General features: G+C 44.6%; 1 protein-coding gene across 2 annotated transcripts; it reads right to left on the reverse strand.

Annotated features, from left to right (window-relative positions):
• Positions 1 to 9,882: 9,882 nt before the first annotated feature.
• LOC113583352 (synaptotagmin-11) lies at positions 9,883 to 21,948 on the reverse strand. Of its 2 annotated transcripts, none has more exons than XM_027019656.2 (5): positions 21,526 to 21,948; positions 19,019 to 20,016; positions 14,157 to 14,325; positions 13,793 to 13,959; positions 9,883 to 11,549 (listed from the first exon to the last, which is right to left on the reverse strand). In XM_027019656.2, the coding sequence occupies exons 1-5, from the start codon at positions 21,533 to 21,535 to the stop codon at positions 11,400 to 11,402; spliced, it is 1,494 nt and encodes a 497-aa protein (XP_026875457.2). In that variant the 5' UTR covers positions 21,536 to 21,948; the 3' UTR covers positions 9,883 to 11,399. The 2 variants fall into 2 exon arrangements, with proteins under 2 accessions (XP_026875457.2, XP_026875466.2); XM_027019665.2 differs by lacking the exon at positions 21,526 to 21,948 and adding an exon at positions 20,821 to 21,119.
• Between the last annotated feature and the right edge of the window lie 464 nt (positions 21,949 to 22,412).

Here is a 22,412-nt window from a genome sequence, read left to right on the forward strand (position 1 = left end):
ACCTATATGCATTTTGTCCACTTAAGTGTGGGAAAGTGTCCCTTTAACTATGGGGAGGTGTCTCGTAAGTGAGGGAAAGTGTGCCTTTAAGTGTGGAGCTGAGCAGTAGGAAAGGTGATTTATCATTCAAACTCCCAGCGCTCTCGTCTATCCAGCAGGTGATTCTCTGTTCTGTTTCATTTGGCGTCACACAAGTGGAAACAATACTGAATAACTGCAAGCAGGTCTCCCGTGGCTCTCCCGATGTGGACGAGAACCCGTGTCCAGACGCAGACACGGAGAACACGGAGTCCAAGGCTTCCACCGAAACCACAGTCTATGTACCGTGTGCTACACATGACCATGCTGCCATTGCATGAGTGTGTACTGTTAGTGCATGGGCAACCAGCTTGGACACTATTGGATGACTTCACTGAGTCAGAACGTTGCATGAGGTATAACCTTTCAGAGGTCACATTTGAGCCGTTTCATTAAGAGAAGGCCAAGAGGTTAAAGTTGATCTTTAGATCTCATAAAAGTTTGAGCCAATATTAGTTTTTTGTTTCAGCACAGCTTGTGACTCAGAACACGTGTCCTGGCTTCACAACAGGGAGGTAATTTTCCCAGGGTTATACTTTAAACTCATCAGTGACATGAATAGAATGAAAAATCCAAACAAGATGGAGTTGTTAATTATTCATTAAAAAACAATCTTTTCCACCATTACCAAAAAATAAAAAATCTGATAGTATTTGTAATATGAATAAACACCAAACAAATGGTCTCATAGATTGCAAACGAAGCGCACAGGGTCTTAACGCATTCGTGAGGTTAAACAATAGTTGATGTGATCTCTGAAAGCTTTTACAAAGCAATTACAAACAGCTGGACACAGAGGCACAGAGTGTGTGTTGGAGGTGCGGCTAACCTTTAGTGGGAGCTTTGGACACCTTCGTAAGAGGAACGCCCCCCCATGACCCCCCCTTGGTGCCCACACTTCATCTACTCCAGCACAGGACACACTGGGCGGCCACACATCATGGCTCAGCCGCACTGGACTGGGTTCACACCACGTGCCAGTCCACACCACGTGGTTCCCATGAAGCACACGAAGGTAGACAGCATCCACCCAGCGGATGTGTGAACGCCATGCACACGCACCGGTCCAGGCAGAGTGTGCCTGGTGCTCGCACATTGGACCAGAGTGCTCACAGGGCCTGATGGGAATCATGTGGAGCATCTGTGTGCTCCACTCTGATGTGTGCATGAGTGAATATGCATGTCTGTGTAGTTACACTATACGGAGAGGGTAGAGGACCCACTGTAGCAGTGGAAGAGTTGTTGCCAGGGATGAAAACTTTCCTCAGAGGCTCTTGACAGAGGGAAGTATTTATCGGGAGCGTTAAATCTGTCACAGAATTTAGAATCAAAGTTCAGCTTGGTTACCAAGCAGTAAACCATGTGTGTGAGAGCAACGTTAAAGAAGAAGGGGAAGACATAACGTTTGAGAGAGAGAGAAACAAAGAGACAGAGAGAGAGAGAGACACAAATAGAAACAGAGAAATGGCATTTCCAGTAAATACCTACAGATATTTCTATCCCTAATGACAGTGTTTCACTAATGTGTTTTTAACTAATATGTTTAATATGCAACAGTTGTTTACTTATGTGTCTACAAAGAGGTGGCTAACATTGTGATGGATCCAAACATTTTCTGATTTACACAATTTTTAGACTTGACAGTATAAACTCTTTGACTTGGGAATAAAGGAACAGTCAAGTAATTGTGTTCCCAATAAACTCAGCCAGCCAAAATCTTTTTTAATGCAATCATAATAGAAAGTTATGCTCAGGCCAGCTTCTAACTGCCAAACAACGCTTCCACAGACGGACTCATTAAAGCACAGTGCATCAGCATTTGGAATAGTTGCAAATGACCTTCTGCCTTACACAATCACACGTCACCTGACAAAATTGCACCAATTAATACATTCAAAAGAAAAATAAGGTCTCCTATTAATCATTTTATAGTTTTTTGCAGTCTTAAGATCTGATAAACCCAGATCAGCTTTGCTATTGTCCAGACAGTCAAAGTTGGAAATGTATATCTGCAGCAGACCTCTGTTGGAGTCAAATGGCATATCTTTTTTAGCAAAGGCCAACTGTGGGAGGGGGAGGGAGAGGGGGAGGGAGAGAGAGAGAGAAACGGGGAGGGGGGTGAAATCACATGCCCAATTTTGTATGTTATCCAATTTTTTTTTGGAATCCCAATCTGCTCTGGTTGACAGAACTAGGCATTTACTCCATTTTGCATATGTACTGAATCTTAACAGGCTGCTTGAATTGTCAGTTATGTCTCTTTTCATCCGGTGAGCTTTAGATCAGCAGCTGGGGAGACCCGGCATGTGGAAATCTGAGCCATGGTGGCTGACTGGACCCAGGCTAAGAGCATGGACAGGTCAGAGATGGCTGCCTGAGTGTGGGTGTGTGCATTTATCATCATTACACAGTGAGGCTTAGAAACAGGAAAGTTTACGTGTGTCTCGCCAGGAATGTCGTCATCAGCATTCTGTCTATGAAACTGGATGGTTGGACTGAATTAGTTAGGCTTGGATGTAAGGAGCGCGTCTCACACATGCATGCACACACATTTTACAAATTAAAAGCAGAATTCAACCGAGAGAGAGAGACACACACACACAGAGCTAGAGAGAGAGAGAGAGAGAGAGAGAGAGAGAGAGAGAGAGAGAGAAAAGCAAGGAGAATTTCTCTTTGGGTGTTTTGTCCTTGCATGAAAAGTTCAAATGAAAAGCACCAGGTCATCTTCCATTAGACCTGCACCTTGAGCCAGTGCTCACCCCAACTCACCTGCTTGTCGAGCCCAGTCATTTAAAAAAAGCTATGAGAACTGACTTCAGATCAGTGCTCTGGTCAGCATAGGACCCCCTCTGAGCAAATGGACAGAGAATATGTTAATACGCATTATTTAAGTGAGCATGCCATCTTGTAGGTTAGTGCAGTCACTGTTATATCTGATAAATCTCTTCTTTCGTCCTGTTGAGACGTTTACTGCTCCTGACGGCTCTGAAAACCCCAGTCTCTTGTTGCGCTGAACACACATGCATGCCCATGATGCTTTGCGCAAACTCAACACTGAGTTTAGCCAAACAAGAAGCAACAATCTCTCCATCTGTGTCATTCATGTTCCTCTATGGTGTATTTCAATGGTGAGCCAAAGACCAACTAGTTAACAGGTAATAATTACTACTGTTACGCTAGGCTACACAAATGTACCACTTTGATACATACTTTATTTGTATAGAATTTATTTAGTGATATAGTAACAAAAGAATGCCTTCCTGGTGGCATGCCTCTGAAAACCAGTGGGAGTCCATGGCCTTAGAACAAAGGTTGTGGTAAATAGTTAAACATTCATATAGACCAGCGTCCTCATGCCTGCCTCGGAATATCCAGGTTCTGTGTGGATTACCTTTCTGTATGCTGGAGTACACAAGCCTCTGTTCCTGAGGGGCCTGGTAATTGCCTGGTGGCCCTGCCCATTAGGATTAATGAATGAAAAGGCATTTCAGGCAAGGGGACATTTGAGACTGGAAGTGCATGCACAGAAACCTCTCACACAGTGAAGTGAAATTACAGAGAAAGTCTTTAGGTGCATCTCAGGACAATGACACAGTAATTCATAATAGGATGACAGTAATTAGCTACCTAGTTACAGGGCTACGCAATAATGGCAGCAATTATTATGATTACTACAATTATTGCGATAACAACGGATGTCTGTGACAAGCCTTATTCCTTGCTCAGTGCACTCTGTGTGTTACTGTCTTTGCTCTGACCAACGCACAGCCTACTACTTTTAGCAAAGCCGGTTTTTAGTCACTGTGATCACCTGATACACTAAATCTTATTGATTTCTCTTGGGTAGTAACTAAGACCTGGTCCACATGGACAGGTGTCCATGACCTGCATTTTTTGGTTATCGTAACATGGCAACCCAGGTCTTCCCAGAAAAGAGTCCAGCATTCACTGCACCACAGGCCGAGAAGGATGGAACAGTGGCTCAGTAATGGTTACACACAAAGAGTACCAGTTTCCTAGAGTGCAGGGCAGAGAGCACTTTTATTAGGAGAAAGATGCAGAGCTTTCAGTTAGGAAAAACCGCAGCAGCAGAGAGACCCTGACAGGCAAAGCTCCGCATGGTTACATCTGGAGAGAAAGAGGCTCAGGAAAACAGGACGGCCAAAGAGTAGACCCAACGGACACGCCACCAGAGCTGATGTAATGTAGCACCACATTCCTTCCTTCTTGCTTTATGCAAATTTACCTTAAATGTGACTCCACTTCTGCCCATTTAACACTAGCGTAATCTGATGCAGCGCCCCGCCTGCCAAGGGAAGGCCACGCATCCTTCTGCATTTGCAGCACTGGGGATGTCTTGAGCTTTACAGAAAAGATGGAAATATTGTTTGCTACATTTTGGTGGTAAAAATGACTTCTTGCTCCTTTAAAACTATAAAGTAATGTAACAGAAAGTGGCTGCCTGTTTGCGGTGCTGTCTGCTTTGTAGCTGGCAATCACCACATTTTACTGCTCCTTTAAATATCACATGATTTCCATCAAAACCCGTTCATCAAAAGAAAATAACTAAATAAATAAACTGGGGAGATATGAACTTGAACAGAACTTGTGGAACTAACAGACCACAGTTGCCCATAGATTTGACTGGACGGGCAACTTGAAAGGTCAAACTTTATCCATTCACTTGTTGGCGCGGGAGGAGTTAGAGACAGTACTGCAGCCAACCACTAGAGGGTGTCAAACACTTTGGCAGTCATTGACTGCTTTTTAGTTCTGTTCCAGGATGACGGATGGTGTAACCTGTATAGAGACAGACAGCCTACATCAGCTCCGCATAGAATCAGACAGCCTACATCAGCTCCGCATAGAGACAGACAGCCTACATCAGCTCCGCATAGAGACAGACAGCCTACATCAGCTCCGCATAGAGACAGACAGCCTACATCAGCTCCGCATAGAGACAGACAGCCTACATCAGCTCCGCATAGAGACAGACAGCCTACATCAGCTCCGCATAGAGACAGACAGCCTACATCAGCTCCACATAGAGACAGACAGCCTACATCAGCTCCGCATAGAGACAGACAGCCTACATCAGCTCCGCATAGAGACAGACAGCCTACATCAGCTCCGCATAGAGACAGACAGCCTACATCAGCTCCGCATAGAGACAGACAGCCTACATCAGCTCCGCATAGAGACAGACAGCCTACATCAGCTCCACATAGAGACAGACAGCCTACATCAGCTCTACATAGAGACAGACAGCCTACATCAGCTCTACATAGAGACAGACAGCCTACATCAGCTCCGCATAGAGACAGACAGCGTACATCAGCTCTGCATAGAGACAGACAGCGTACATCAGCTCTGCATAGAGACAGACAGCCTACATCAGCTCTGCATAGAGACAGACAGCCTACATCAGCTCCGCATAGAGACAGACAGCCTACATCAGCTCTGCATAGAGACAGACAGCCTACATCAGCTCTACATAGAAACAGACAGCCTACATCAGCTCCGCATAGAGACAGACAGCCTACATCAGCTCTACATAGAAACAGACAGCCTACATCAGCTCCGCATAGAGACAGACAGCCTACATCAGCTCCGCATAGAGACAGACAGCCTACATCAGCTCCGCATAGAGACAGACAGCCTGCATCAGCTCTACATAGAAACAGACAGCCTACATCAGCTCTACATAGAGACAGACAGCCTACATCAGCTCCGCATAGAGACAGACAGCCTACATCAGCTCCGCATAGAGACAGACAGCCTACATCAGCTCCGCATAGAGACAGACAGCGTACATCAGCTCTGCATAGAGACAGACAGCGTACATCAGCTCTAAATAGAGACAGACAGCCTATATCAGGTCTACATAGAGACAGACAGCCTACATCAGCTCTACATAGAGACAGACAGCCTACATCAGCTCTACAAAGAAACAGACAGCCTACATCAGCTCTACATAGAGACAGACAGCCTACATCAGCTCCGCATAGAGACAGACAGCCTATATCAGGTCTACATAGAGACAGACAGCCTACATCAGCTCCGCATAGAAACAGACAGCCTACATCAGCTCCGCATAGAAACAGACAGCGTACATCAGCTCCGCATAGAAACAGACAGCGTACATCAGCTCCGCATAGAAACAGACAGCGTACATCAGCTCCGCATAGAGACAGACAGCCTACATCAGCTCTGCATAGAGACAGACAGCCTACGTCAGCTCTACATAGAGACGTCCTTGTGTCCCTGTGTTTCTGTTACGGTACGGCCCCTCCCCCAAACGTCTACCCTTGTGTGTGTGTGTGTGTGTGTGTGTGTGTGTGTGTGTGTGGCCATGGCCACGCCCCCATGGGTTTCACAGCTGCTCCTCACTGTGTTAATGCGAGCGTATATAAGTCCTTTGTGTAAACGTTAGTATTGTCAGTGTTTAATCCCCCAATGGCCTTAGAGCTACGTTGTCTTCTGTGTCGATATACGTCATTTTGTGTATCACAGCTCCTCTTCGCATCCTGCTAAGCCCCTCCATCAGTTTCTGTGTCCCTGTATTCCTGAGTCCTTGTGTCCATGTCTCTGTGTCCCTGTATTCCTGAGTCCTTGTGTCCATGTCTCTGTGTCCCTGTATTCCTGTGTTACTTTGTTCCTATGTTTCTGTTGCTGTTGTTAGCTTTGCAGCTGAAGTGTGAAGTCTACACTCAACTAAACTACATATGCAGAAAGGTTATTTGCCTCTGATTAATCAATTTTACTAAAAGCTAGAAGGTCTGGATGGATGATTGTGTAGACAAAACAGATACTGGCATTCAAAGTACACTCAGTAGGATTATGGCTCTCAAGCTCCATAATTTCCTGTTCATGTAATTAAACAAATTAAACATTTACAAATTGTTCGCAAACGTGCACACACACACACACACACACACACACACACACACACACACACACACACACACACACACACAAAAAAAAAATTTAATCAAAAGAATCTGGGCAGTTCTCCAACACTGGGGGTGAATAACACACAAACTGAAAACATGTTTTTAGAGTTTTGAGAATGCTTAAATTAAAAATCAGAAATAGTCTTATTTGTTTTGTTGTGGCGCTCCAGATTGTGGTAAGATGTATCATATTTTCTTTGATTCTCCTTAGGATGTTTCTAAAACTCGAACTGTGGTCAGAAATAGATCAGCACAAGGATATAAAACAATATCTATGGCTTTGAACATTCCCAGAACCACAGTGGCCTCAATCATTTTTAAATAGAAGCAGCTTGGCACAAGCTTGAACCTTCCCATTGTTTTGAGCTCCAAATGTCCTGTGAAGGGATGAGGGAACTTGTACAGACAACCAACTCCGCAGCGCTTCACAAATCAGGCCTTTATTGCGCAGGGGCAGGACGGAAAGGTCTGTGACATCACCTGGCTAATGCCACCCCTGTGCTGAGACATGGTAGGAACTCCCTGCTCTGAGGAGCTTCTTAGTGGCAGGAACAGAGAGTGCGGTAATAACTGCAGGATGGATGAATGCAGCTAAATACAAGAGCATACTTGAAGGGAACCTTCAGAGCACATGTAAACTCAGACGGGCACAACAGTTCACGACAACATGACAATGACCTGAAACGTACAGGCAAAACACCCTGGAGTGGCTTCAAGACAAGGCTCTGAGTGTCCTCTCAGACTAAGAATGCAGTTAAACCCCATCCAAAGTAATGAATAGAAGGTCTGAATAGGAGATCTCTGTTTATTTTGAAACTCTATTAAAATGTTATCATTAGGTGTGATTATATTCATGGCATGTAGCTGATGCGTTTATTCAAAGCAACTTACAATTATGACTGAAAACAACTTAAGCAGCTGAGAGTTAAGGGTCTTGTTCAAGGGACCAACTTGGCAGTGGTGGGGCTTGAACTGGCAACCTTCTGAATACTAATCAAGTAGTTAACTTAACCACTGCCCCAATTAATGTGCATTTGTATTTATGTATACAATCAAGTGTACAACAAGTAGAGGGGTCTGAACTGAAATGGAGAATAAATATGAAATGATACATTTTGGAAGTCACTCTTTTCCCACCACTAGAGGGCACTAGTATTTACACATTTAGCATCTGACAAAGTTTAAAGTGAGATACAAAAGCACAAATCAAAGATCATATTTGCAGTAGCAGTTATAACAAGTCTGATGAAATGCACAGAAAAGCCACAATAAAGCAAACATGACGTATGTGTTGTCTTCATTCATGATAAACATCTTTCCATCACCAAGGTGTACAGGTAAGGCCATCCAAGTCTGGGAATGGGTTAAACTGATCAGAGTGCCCATCATGGCCAACGATGTGTGATTGTGTTCTAATGGCCATCCATTACCGTGTCTCGGGCTGACCATTACGTGCAGCATGTGTGTCTGAGTCACCAGTGGCATGTGCATTACACCCCCACGTTCAGTGAGAGATGGCTTGCACAGTATTGAATATAAACTAATGAACATCGATCTGTTGGTTAAAGACTGGCCTTATTAAAGATTATTTTAACACCTGGATCATGTGAAAAACGTGATTCACAGAACACACTTTTATAAAGAAACCTGTTTAGAAAGTTCATTTGCATAATGCATCCTGCACCATAATCACTGCATAGGCCAATACTGCAGAGCAAAATTGGTTCAGAGAAGCTCAGAGACTGAGAGAAGCTCAGAGAGACAGATACGCTCAGAGAAACTCAGAGAAGCTCAGAGAGACTGAGATATGCTCAGAGAGACTCAGAGAAGCTCAGAGAGACTCAGAGAAGTTCAGAGAGACTGAGAGAAGCTCATCGAGACTGAGAGATGGTCAGAGAAGCTCAGAGAGACATATGCTCAGAGAGGCTCAGAAAGACTGAGATACACTCAGAGAAACTCAGAGAATCTCAGAGAGACTGAGAGAAGCTCATAGTGACTGAGAGATGTTCAGAGAAGCTCAGAGAGACTGAGATATGCTCAGAGAAACTCAGAGAATCTCAGAGAGACTGAGAGAAGCTCATAGTGACTGAGAGATGTTCAGAGAAGCTCAGAGAGACTGAGATATGCTCAGAGAAACTCAGAGAAGACTCCTTCCTGGCTGAGTCCTAGCCCCCTGCTTCAGCAGTAACAAAACAATGAGCAGCATGTGATGCAGGGTCAGTGTGTCAGGCCCTGAAGAAGAGAAAATGCTTTGTGGTTAGGTGGAGAAACCGAGGGGGCAGACGCACCATAAATGTCAGGGTTGTTGAGTCTGTCACAGACACTTAAGGTTGAAGTGACTAGTAAAGTGAGTCATCACGAGCCTAGCAGACCCTGCAGCCAGCAGAGTGACAAAGAACCTCTCTTCAGATGGTGTTCTTACATGTAGGCAGTACTGAATATATCTGTCCCTGCTGGAGCACTGAATAGATCAGTCCCTGTTGGAGTACTGAATATATCAGTCCCTGCTGGAGTCTGGAGCAATGGACATATCAATCCTTGCTGGAATACAGAATATATCATTCCCTGCTGGAGTACTGAATATATCAGTCCCTGCTTATTTCAAAGGATCTTCTTTAATTGCAGTTGCTTGACAATGACTTGGACCTGCAAGGCTTCCTGTGCTGTGACAAATCTCACCCATTGTTGCTTTAGTGCTTTCTTTATATTTACACACTCTTATACAAGAATGTGCTGTGACAAATCTCACCCATTGTTGCTTTAGTGCTTTCTTTATATTTATACACTCTTATACAAGAATGGGCAACAAAAGCATACAATGCAATAAATACATAAATCAAATTTCACCATCATTCACTAAAGGCATTAATATAATGTCAACAACATTATGTTACATTAGATGTAAAGTTAGTGAACTAGTCTGTGCTGGACTAATAGAAAGAACATCCAGTGTTTCTGTAGATTAATACAGATTATTAACCATTTGCTCACTTTTTAATTCCAAATTCTTAATTCTTTTAGAAGTTTATAGAATTGTTGTAATGTCACTATAATGTATCTGAAGCACACCGGTGACAACAAAAAACAATGAATGTTACCTTTTCTTACCCAACAAACTGCAATATTCTATTGTATAAATGACGGAATCAAACGACAACACCAATTTCTGCCTCTAGGGGTCAGTGTTCTGGCTTTTAATAATAATGTTTAATGCCTCTCTCGAAGAGGTCCATCGAAGAGGAAGCTTCCAGTCGTCTGTACAACAGAAGACCTGACTGTTGCCTTTGACAACTGAAATTTCGTTTAATAAAAACAATGCCACACTGGCAAACTCCACCATGAATTACCGGCATGTCTGACCTGCCATCCTTAATAAGACTGATAAACTGTTAGATTAATTTAATTTAATTGTTCTTTTGTTACATGCAATTTCCGCTGGCAGCTGCCTTTGTCCTTCACATCTAAAATAACATGGTCTGCTGTGTTTACTTAGCTTCAAAATAAAACAATCCTATTTTTAGGACAGAGTTGTGTTGCAAGACAAATCTTTTATAAGTGACATAAGAGCCTTCACATACAGGATCAGAGCACTATAATAACTCCATGCTCCCGGGGCACTGTATTACACCATCAGGGCATTGTGTTGTGATGCTGAGCTCAAGGACAGAAACCCACTGATCGATGCCTCATCGACTTAAAAAATAAAATAAACACAGCTTATCTGATTACAGTATTCCTGAACGAGCTCTTTACTGTGGAGCATCAAACACAGCACTGAGGCAGACACGCTCTGTTGCTTACGGCTACGGCTGCCATATGTGGCTTTCTATGTAATGTTACCCTTCTTCACAGCCACACCACAGTAAATGACATTCACTTCTAATGTCATGCAATCAGTGTCCCTGCTGTTGGTCAGGTCCCAAGAAACGTATACAGTTGATGGCTGAACTTTAAAACCACCCAGACAAACATGGTGGCGAACAGGTTAGAAAGTTTCAGTCAGGAATAACACATGACACAGTAAATAAAGAACAAGACAGTACTAGTCCCAAAGACCAAGGAAACAACACACAAACAACTTCAGAAGCAGTCTATGTTAGCAACTGGTGTGGTTACTCACCTCTGATAACACGTTATTTCTGTTTCTGTTGTTTCTATTTTTCGTCACAATAGTATTTTGGCACTCCACTGTGGGAACTTCAAAAATAGATGGAATTATTTACATTAATACATTCTTTAAATACACTTCATACCGGTAGACACTCGCATGATATTCAGCTTGGCAGTTTATCGATGTCTGTACAGGCCCAAGGGAGGCCATTGGTGATCGGACAAAACTCTCACTGGATAAAGGATGTGTCCATCATCCTAAGGTGTATTTGATTGGAGAGCGTGCCAGCGTACGGTTTCCATCTGGCCTCGGTTATACATCTCTTGCCAGTGCTGCTGCCCCGCCTCCGGACCCTCATAACCAATCAGAACATGGCCCAGTGCAGTGCTTTTCATATATAACCGCCCCTATGAAACAGAGTCAGTGATTAGAGAGAGCCTCAGAACTTTATATTGTGTTTATCTCATGTAAAAGCCCCACAGAGTTTAATTTACTTTAAAATTAGATTTACTTTAACTTCAATGCATACTATATTACATTTCAGCTTGATGAAGTATATATTTACCATACACTTTATTAGAAACATCATAGCCTATCTGCGTACAGCCCATTTGTTGGCTATGCTAAACTGTTAGCCTTCCTCTGGGGGCTTATGATTGGTCAGTTTCTAACCATAGGATATGGCTCTTGGCAGAATACTTTTGGATGATGGCGCACTCGCAACCCAGCAGTGATACTGACCCCAGCAGGCCTGCTGAGCCTCATACACCTACACCAGCCCAACACCCCAAACCATGTCACTACAAAACCATACTGCTCTTCTGAGAGTGGTCTGACACTCAAAAAGTATAATACCAGCAGTAATTAAGAATATTCTTATTGTTACTACTGCCATTTAATACCTAGTACCATGGTAATGTGCTAACATTAATGAGGATGATATTATTACAGTGCCTTGAAAAGTTTTTACCCCCCTTGATGTTATCTATTTTGTCTGTTTGTTTGTGTCTGTTTTTTCATTTGTTAATGGAAAAATGCAACCAGCACCACGGTGTGAAAAAGTAATTGTTCCCAAAGTAAATAAAATAAAAATTGTGTGTGTGTGTGTAAGATTGTGTGTCTGCATGCCCAGTAATGGATGTAGTCCCCTGAGGGGCTGTGTTTTCCGGTCCAGAGTTCTGCCGTTGACTGGATGTAAAAGCTGTGTATTGATTGTAAAGTGTCCTTGGGTTCTCAGAAAGGCAATATATAACTTTATTCATGCATAGTAACATAGTTCTCTTAGTTATCAAATTTAGTTGATAATTAAGATCAATTATCAAATAAATGTGAAGACTAGACATACACAGGCTTCATTACTTCCAGACCTGCTGAATCTAACTTCACTATAAAAGACATTACTATAAACAACACTATAAAAAAGAGTGTGTGAAATGTGTTGAAATATATCTGTGTAAAAAGGGCTACAGAGCCATGGCTAAAGCCCTAAAGCTCTGGGACCACAGTGAGCTCGGTAAGAGTCATTATCCCCACACGGAGAACATGTTTGGAATAGCAGTGGTCAACCAAACGTCCTCCAAGAGTGCAGTGGGGACTCATCTGGGATGACCCAAAAGGACACAGACGATCATCCCAGAATTGCGAGCCCTGCCCACTTTAGATAAGGTCAGTGCGCATGACCCCTCCAGTAGTGCGAGACTGTGTAATAAGGCCATCCACGGGAGCTGTAGGGGGAAACCCACTCTAACTAAGACAAACACAAAGGCTTGGCTCACATTTGTGAAAAAAAACCAAACAAACAAAAAAACAAACACATTTATGAGTCCTAAGCTTTCTGGATGAGTTAAAAGTGGAACTTTGGGCGGTGGTAGTGCAACAGTGTGGGGAGGTTCTGCTGCTTCAGGATCTGGGCAACATGCCGTCACTGACAGGACCGTCAGTTCCGCTGCCTATAAGAAAACGCTACAGCAGTATTTCCAGTCATCAGTGCCTAACCTGAAGCTAAAGAACACAGCTGGCTTAAGCAGCAAGGCAGCCATCAGGACCACAAGAGGAAGGCCCACCTGTGAATGGCTCAGAAGAAGCTAAATGACAGGAAAGGAGTGGTTCTGGGTCATCTGACGCTTTTATCCAAAGTGACTTATAATTATGACTCAACTTAAGCAATTGAGGGTTAATGGTCTTGCTCAGGGGCCCAACAGTGGCAACCTAGAAACCATCTGATTACTAGTACCTTAACCACTGAGCTGCCACTGCTCCTACAGGTTATGACCTGAGTGGTAGCAGAGCCTTAAATGGGCATACTTTGAAGCTCCCCAGTGTCACTCCGCAAAGAAGAGTGAGTCAAACCTCCTCCAGACATACTTAACCATCTCCAGTTATAAGAAGTGGACAATTGCTGCTAAGGATTTATAACCTGTTTTTTTTTTCCTGTTTTGGTATTTCCTTGTCTTATATTTTATTACATTTTGAATCTGAAACATTTTAGTGTTACAAACATGCACAAAGGCAGGACTTTATTAGAGCATTAATGCCAATCCTTAGTCACAGCACTGTATATTATTTTTGAAGACAAATGAAAATGAGAATGTTAATTAAATCAATTAACTGAGATATGCAAATACCATTCCATTAGACCACTCCCCCCTACCTGCACGACGATGAACTCCAAGACCAGTGGGAGCCTCGTGATGTCACCAGCTGGCAGATCAAACAGGAAGGGCGCGTTCCAAACCGCATTAGGGCCACTTGCTCTCTTCGTCTCCTTAGTACTGATCACTTTCCCGCCGTGACGCAGGTTTATGACAACGTGGTAATCTGTGGGAAAGAAACACACAAAGCGTTACAGTGCCCCTTAACCTCATCTTTTAACTTGTTCTCTGTTGTCACTAGTGGGTCTTCACTAATAAGCATCCTAAATAAACTCCAGTTTTGAGTAATCCAGTCATCACTGTGGAAGACGTTTGCAGTTTTGTTGTAATGGCTGTAGATCGGCGACGTGGACGTCAACTCACTGGGGGCTCCGGGCATCTTGGTCAGCTTGGCCAGACCCTCGGCCTTGCGAAGCATCACTTTGATGCGATGGGCCTGGGACTGGTACTGGAGTAGGATGAAGAGCTGACCCAGCGACCTTGGGTCACATGTCGACGCCCTTCGCACACCTAGTGATTGGCTGCTCGTGCTCTGAAATGTAAATGAGGACAGCGTGGGACAAAGAAAGAGCCAATCACATTAAGGTGGTCTGAGAAAGCCTGAAAACTTCAGACAGATTATTATAGGAGCGGTGGAATAGTTTACATGGGGAATCTTTTTTATTATGACATTGTTAACTACAAACTGATGTACAAGATATAGTTTTACTGAAAAATTCATTAAAGGATAACGGATTAAGTTTTGGACTTGTCATAAGATTCATACATAAGATTTACGTGTACAGTGCAGTTCATAAATAATTGGACACCTTTTCTTTGGTTTAGATTCATCCAAATGCCTAACATCAGGTTAACAGACATCACGTTACCATGGCAGCAAGTAGATTATCTTGAGTCATGCCACTGAACCAGGTAATTGTTTTGTTTTTTGTACCAAAGACTGGACTGAAACGGGTCACTTTTAAAACAGGAAAAACTGAAGACCACGTGGCCCAAGAGCACAGAGTAATGAACCCTACTCAATTCCCCAAGATGCTGAGAATGACTGCGGTACAGGCATGCCAGGCGGAGTACTGCCAGGAAAGATCCGGTGTCAAGAAATGTCTGTGGGCCAGTTTTAAGACAGGCTTTGCAAAGGACTACTGTAAATGACAAACGTAGCACTATACTATTTTTACAGTTAATCATGGTCCCCTAAAATGAGTTGACTATGTATGAAAGAGGCATTGGGTACTGTATGGCTGATATGTTATAGATGCAAATGCAAATTATATATGCAAATACCAACGACATTAGAACAACATTCTGCTCTTTAACCTTAAACTCATTGATAAACATTTAAATTCCACTGTGCTATAGCCCAAATACAATGCTAAATCAAAACTGTGTTACTTTTACTTATAAATACTTATGGATTGCACTAGGTATATATACTGTTTAATTGTTTATTGTGAAGTTAAAGCAGTAGCGTTCATTTGAATTCCCTGCCTTCTCACTGAGTGACACATATTGATTCTCAGATGAAACATTTGCTTTTTTGCTTGATTTCTTGTTGTTTTCTTGACAGCTGTGTTCTGTGACAGTGGTAATGTGTGAACCATGAGAGTAGGCAGAGTGTTGGACTCGGATTTCACGGCTCTCTGAGTTTGGCCAGTGTAACTCATTCTTGGCTTATCTAATGCCAAGATATAATCATAAGTCACACTCAGCGGCTCTCTCTCTCTCTCCCTCTCTCACACACACACACACACACACACACACACACACACACACACACACACACACACGCACACACACACACACACACAGACACACACACACTGATTGCTATATCAGTCATGTTTGTGGTTATAATACTTATATAATCTTTTCACCTTCTCCTTCTAGCTCTCATAATTCAATCACAGGGAAGGAGTTTGTGTTCCATAAAGGACGACTGTCTACAGGGACATTGTACTTGATGACTATAATCCTGACTAATCATTATGCCATGAGCAGATTTAACAATGACAGTTTTAGTCAGAAAAAATAAAATGATTTTTCCTAATATACCATATTTAGACAATGAAACTGATATTTTAAAGCTACTTCGCCTACATATTTTTTTTAGCATTGCTCAACCTCTGCACCTCTGTGGGGTGGCTTACTTTCTCCAGTGTGTACAAAGTGTAGAATGTGTATAAACCATCCAAGGAGATTAACATCAGGTTCTGCATGGATTAATGTGAGAAATTCTAAATACAGTGTTGGAATGTTAGGCCATGGCTTCCTAATAATTCTTGTCCCCTGAAGCTGTGAGTAACCAAAAACATGGTCTCCAGCCTCAGATTAAAATCCCTGGAGACTGACTCACTTTGCGACTCAAGATGAAGCTCTTTCATCAGCAAGGACTCCTTCACCTTCATCTCTCCCCCGTTGTTACACTCATTTACCGAAGAAAAGAATGAGATCTACTAACAAGGCTACAGGACGTCTGTGCACATTGCAACAGCACATCCAGGGAAAGACTACGGTAACATCACTCCCATATCCAGGGAAAGACTACGGTAACACCACTCCCATGTCCAGGGAAAGACTATGCTAATACCGCTCACACATCCAGGGAAAGACTACGGTAACACTACTCCCATGTCCAGGGAAAGACTATGCTAATACCGCTCACACATCCAGGGAAAGATTACGATTATACCTCTCACACATCCAGGGAAAGACTATGCTAATACCTCTCACACATCCAGGGAAAGACTACGGTAACACCACTCCCATGTCCAGGGAAAGACTATGCTAATACCGCTCACACATCCAGGGGAAGACTACGGTAACACTACTCCCACATCCAGGGAAAGACTATACTAATACCTCTTGCACGCCTAAGGAATGACTATGGTAACACCACTCGCACGTTCAGAGAAAGAATAGGGTAACACCTCACGCACATCCTGGGAAGGACTATGGTAATACCTCTCGCACATCCAGGGAAAGATTATGATTATACCTCTCACACATCCAGGGAAAGACTATGCTAATACCTCTCACACATCCAGGGAAAGACTATGGTAACACCACTCCCACGTCCAGGGAAAGACTATGCTAATACCTCTCACACATCCAGGGAAAGACTACGGTAACACCAGTCCCATGTCCAGGGAAAGACTATGCTAATACCTCTCACACATCCAAGGAAAGATTACGATTATACCTCTCAGACATCCAGGGAAAGACTATGCTAATACCTCTCACACGCCCAAGGAATGACTATGGTAACACCACTTGCATGTTCAGGGAAAGACTAGGGTAATGCCTTATGCACATCTGGGAAAAGACTATGGTAATACCTCACACACATCCTGGGAAGGACTACAGTAATGCCTCTTGCACATCCAGGGAAAGACTATGCTAATACCTCTCGTATATCCAGGGAACAACTATGCTAATACCTCTTGCATATCCAGGGAAAGACTACTGTAATACCTCTCGCACATCCAGGGAAAGACTATGGTAATACCTCTCACATATCCAGGGAAAGACTATGATAACACCTCTCGTACATCCAAGGAAAGACTACGGTAACACTACTCCCACATCCAGGGAAAGACTATGCTAATACCTCTCACACATCCAGGGAAAGATTACGATTATACCTCTCACACATCCAGGGAAAGACTATGCTAATACCTCTCACACATCCAGGGAAAGACTACGGTAACACCACTCCCATGTCCAGGGAAAGACTATGCTAATACCTCTCACACATCCAGGGAAAGACTATGGTAACACCACTCCCACGTCCAGGGAAAGACTATGCTAATACCTCTCAAACATCCAGGGAAAGACTACGGTAACACCAGTCCCATGTCCAGGGAAAGACTATGCTAATACCTCTCACACATCCAAGGAAAGATTACGATTATACCTCTCAGACATCCAAGGAAAGACTATGCTAATACCTGTCACACGCCCAAGGAATGACTATGGTAACACCACTCGCACGTTCAGGGAAAGACTAGGGTAATGCCTCATGCAGATCTGGGAAAAGACTATGGTAATACCTCACACACATCCTGGGAAGGACTACAGTAATGCCTCTTGCACATCCAGGGAAAGACTATGCTAATACCTCTCGCATATCCAGGGAACAACTATGCTAATACCGCTTGCATATCCAGGGAAAGACTACTGTAATACCTCTCGCACATCCAGGGAAAGACTATGGTAATACCTCTCGCATATCCAGGGAAAGACTATGATAACACCTCTCGTACATCCAAGGAAAGACTGTGGTAACACCACTCCCATGTGGAAGGAAAGACTATGCTAATACCTCTGACACATTCAGGGAAAGACTATGCTAATACCTCTGACACATTCAGGGAAAGACTACGGTAATACCTCTCGCACATCCAGGGAAAGATTATGATTATACCTCTCGCACATCCAGGGAAAGTCTATGGTAATACCACTCACACATCCAGGGAAAGACTACGGTAATACCTCTCACACATCCAGGCAAAGACTACAGTAATACCTCTCGCTGCATGACTCATGGTCCAAGAGATCTCACGAACAGGAGAGACCACATCTCATGTCATTTCCTGTGTTTCATTTCACACACACACACACACACACACCCGCAGCCCCTCTGCACTCTCATCTACTCTTTCTACTACCCCTCTCTGTACACCCCCCCCAGGCACAACTCCTGTCCTCTGCAGAGGGCAAAATGTGGGCACCACGCCAGCCCTCATCTGCCATCCACTCACTCAGTGCGGGGGCCTATTAACGTCTCCCGGCGCTGAGTGGAAAGTGTGGCATGCCCCGCGGGAGCTCCGCTCTGATTACGCAGCCCAGCGCTCGTCCAAGCGGCTCCGGCGGAATCAGATGGGCGGAGTGCTCCCTCTGACCTGTTTTCCAACCTCCTCCCTCACTTACATGAGACACATTTTCCATCCAACCTGGAGTTTTCCTAACCTCACAAGTTTTAATTTGGAGATGAGGTTGGTGACACATGATCAAACGTTCAGGCAAAGAATTTCTATGTTGTTTTTGTTTGGTTTGATGGTTGTTTTTTTTTAAAACTTGCCTGAATCACACTTGCAAAAAAATGTTTTCTGTGATTTTAAATTGCTTAAATAACATTTGTATGGTTATAGATAATACATTACTGGCAGGTGAGGATCAGGATTGCTATTGTGAAAGATGTTAGCTGGTTCTCCAGGGCGCGGTACCTTTCTGAGCCTGCGAGTGAGCTGCCTTTGGTATGTGATGGTGGTATCTGGCTTCCACTCCACGTCAGAACAGACCAGCTCCAGCTCCCCCAGCGACGTCTCCCTGAGGCCGGAGAAGTCTTTACAGAACGCAGCCAGTAGCAACCTGCAGGCTTGGAGCTTCTCCAACGATCCAGCCTGCAGCGTGAACACCTGAGGCTGCGGCTCTGCGCTCAGGCTCTGTCTGCGTTTCGGCGCCACCTGCAGGGACCCGGGGCAGGGCAGAGGCAGACTTGCACGCACCACAGCTCCGCTGACCCTCCTGGAGGCCCGGAACACCCCCGTGATGGCGACCGTAAGAGTGCTCTTCGCTGGTGAGAAGAACGAAGTGAAGTGGAGCGAGGGCAGCTGCTTGCCTTGCGTGGGCCCGGAGCCAGAGCCATACTGAGACGGCTGGAGCTCCCCCTGGGGGCTGGAGGGCGAACTGAGGTCGGCGGTGCCAGTCAATCGGCTGCTTTCGGTGTACAAGCAGCTGTCGCTGGTCACTGTGGAACGGCGCTCGGTGAGGCGGTTCTTTTTGACCACCAGGCTGAGCCTGCGTATGGAAGGGAGAGAGGCGCGGCTGCGGACGATCTTTGTGGAGGAGGAGGTGGGGACGACCGGGGAGCTCAGGCGGCGAAGGGGGAGCTGAGGCTTCTGAGGCCCCACTGCCTCCGGCGAGGTGTGGGAAAGAGCGTTCGCATCGTCATCGGAGGGCGACAGGCTGCTGTCCTGAGACGGGTAGGCAAAAACGTCTCCCTCCAGTTCTTCGTACTGCTGCTTGACTGGTAGGATGTTAATGGACGGGCAGGAGTTTAGGTTCACGGTCACGAGGTCCACTGGAGCTGAGGGAGATGAAAACCCCACCTCTTTTTCATCAGAAGGGAGGGACTTCATTCGTCGCCAGCAAATGCATAAGCCTATCACGAGGCAGAAGCAGATGATGGCCAGGGCGACAGCCAGTAGGGTCTGCAGATGAACTGATGTACAAACAAACAACTGTCACACCATACATTCTCTCTAAACATTCAACAAACTTGCCTTTACAGCTACATAAAATTTGATCGAATATGCACCGACAACCAGTCACGAACCCCCCCCCCCCCAACAAACAAACCAAAAACCAAAACAGCAACACCAATCCACACCCTTAATTAATCTTCTAATGCTTAACATTTTCTCGTCTTTTTAATACTGATGGCCAAGGATAAAGTTCTCCAGACTTCTTGAGAGTTCACAGATGGACTTGCAGAAGCAAAGTGAGGCGCACGAGCAGCGATGACTCAAAGAGCACGAGGAGCGCTAATGTTGCGTTGGCAGTTGCTCGCCTGAGAGTTTCACGACGCGCGTGGCGCTGTTTTCGTGCTTAGCACCGACGCGTCTCCTCCTGCCGGCTCATCGCTCATCGTCTGATTAGAGGACACAGGAAATTGCCACCGGTCATAATCACGACTAACTGCTCCGAGATGAAGGCGGAGCCGGTAAAGGCAAGACTTTGATCTAAAACAGAGCCGCCATGTGACCTACGCTGGACACAGGTTGTTCCTCTCCTTCTAAAGACGAATCTGACAACAGACATTTATTTTTGCGCACATCGGAGAACGAAGTCATTGCTTTGCTTAATGCAGACCAACTTTTTCCCGAGGGCAAATAAAAACATACAAAATTAAAACCATTACTTCGGGGCACGATAAGCCCTCCGGTAACGACGCGCTTGCTTTAGTAACAATAACTTATCAATACTTTGTTCTTCACAAGGCCATCACCTCACGCGCCACACGCACCATCCACACAGCGTCATCCAGACGTATGCTGACATATGCAGGCGCTCTTTGCTAATCCAGCTCTGCTCTTGTCCTGCTCCATATGACCTTAGTCAGCTAATCCACTCATTTTAAAAAAACAAAAACAAAACCTGAACTCAGTCGAGTTCGTAAGATGAGAAAAAAAAATCCAGTTGTGCTTTTCACTAGTTCTCTAAGACCAGGTGCATATTTTCACTGTATTTATTTGCATGCTGAATTGCGTATCTCACGTAGACTGCAGTGAGAAAAACCTGTTGTAATGTCCTAGCTCGTGTTACAAGGTGGAAACCCTTCTATTTGACTTACGCAACGCTTAAAGCGCCTGAGATAAGCGGGGACCCGGCACAAGATAGATAAACGGGCACAAATTTAGAGCGCTGCGGTTGTGTAATTAAAGTCATGCAGGAAAGTTGTGGGTTTAAAGCTTTATGTCGCCATTAAATAAAAATACTTAATTTTTAATATTAAGAAAGCAGTAATAAATGACTTAAGATACGGTTCGCGATTAACTCGAAGCTACCACTGGAACGACTGTGAACAACCGTAATCGTTATATCCTAATTAAATAACCATTGCTTCATCTGGAAAGCTGAACACGAAACAAACCACATTAACGTTCAATGGTTCAAAACAGACACGTCGAAAAAAAGTAAATATACAGATAAGAAGCAAAAAGTCCCATACCGTCCTGCATCGTTCCAGCTAAACGGGTCGCACGTCCTGAGACAGCGTAATAGTAAGACTCCCCCCTCCCGCGGTCCGGTGTGCGGGTATATCTGCCCCGGGCGCTCACTGTCCTGCAGGCATCACGTGCGGCTATCACAGACGTGAATGATGTTCAGCTCAGATTTGTGCGCTCGCTCCAGTCCGGTAACCGAACCACGAGCTCCGGTCAAGCCTCCAATGGCAGCGGCCCATCAGCGCCGCGTCACTCGCGCTTTTCAGCGTGTGGGCTGGGATTTGTAACTAATGTTGACCGATGCTCTTACCACGGCTCCAGATTTCACGGGCCAGAAAACTGAATTAGTCAGCTGAATTAGTGGGCTGATGCGTTTAGTCACGGGCCAAAACGGACTAAGAGAAAGTGCGGCGCGCGGAAGACATGGAAAGAGAAATTCACGGTTTTTTTTCCTCTGTGCGCCGGCCAATTCTCTCATCTCTCTCTCTCTCTCTCTCTCTCTCTCTCTCTCTCTCTCTCTCTCTTTCTCTCTCTCTCTCTCTCTCTCTCCTGACTCAGCTATTAGCAGTACCAGAAATTCACGTTTTTTTCCTCTCCGCGCCGGCCAGTTCTCTCATCCCAGCGCCCCCCCCCCTCACTCAGCTATTAGCAGTACCAGATTTATTTGATCCGTTTGTTTCTGGGTTGCAATACTGCAATGCGTCCCAATAAATCTCTCCAGCAGTATTGGGAGATTCCCATCTTTAGGACGGAACAACGACAGTGTTTCACGTCTTATTTACAGCTTCACTCACGTTTCTTATGTCCACCTACTCATTCCCCGAAGGGTTGAAGGTTTTCATCTAGAGCCAAAGCGGCTGTTAATTATTTTCTTCCTTCCTAGACGAACTTT

Source organism: Electrophorus electricus, chromosome 4 (genome assembly GCF_013358815.1).
Source record: "Electrophorus electricus isolate fEleEle1 chromosome 4, fEleEle1.pri, whole genome shotgun sequence".
Lineage (NCBI taxonomy): Eukaryota > Metazoa > Chordata > Actinopteri > Gymnotiformes > Gymnotidae > Electrophorus > Electrophorus electricus.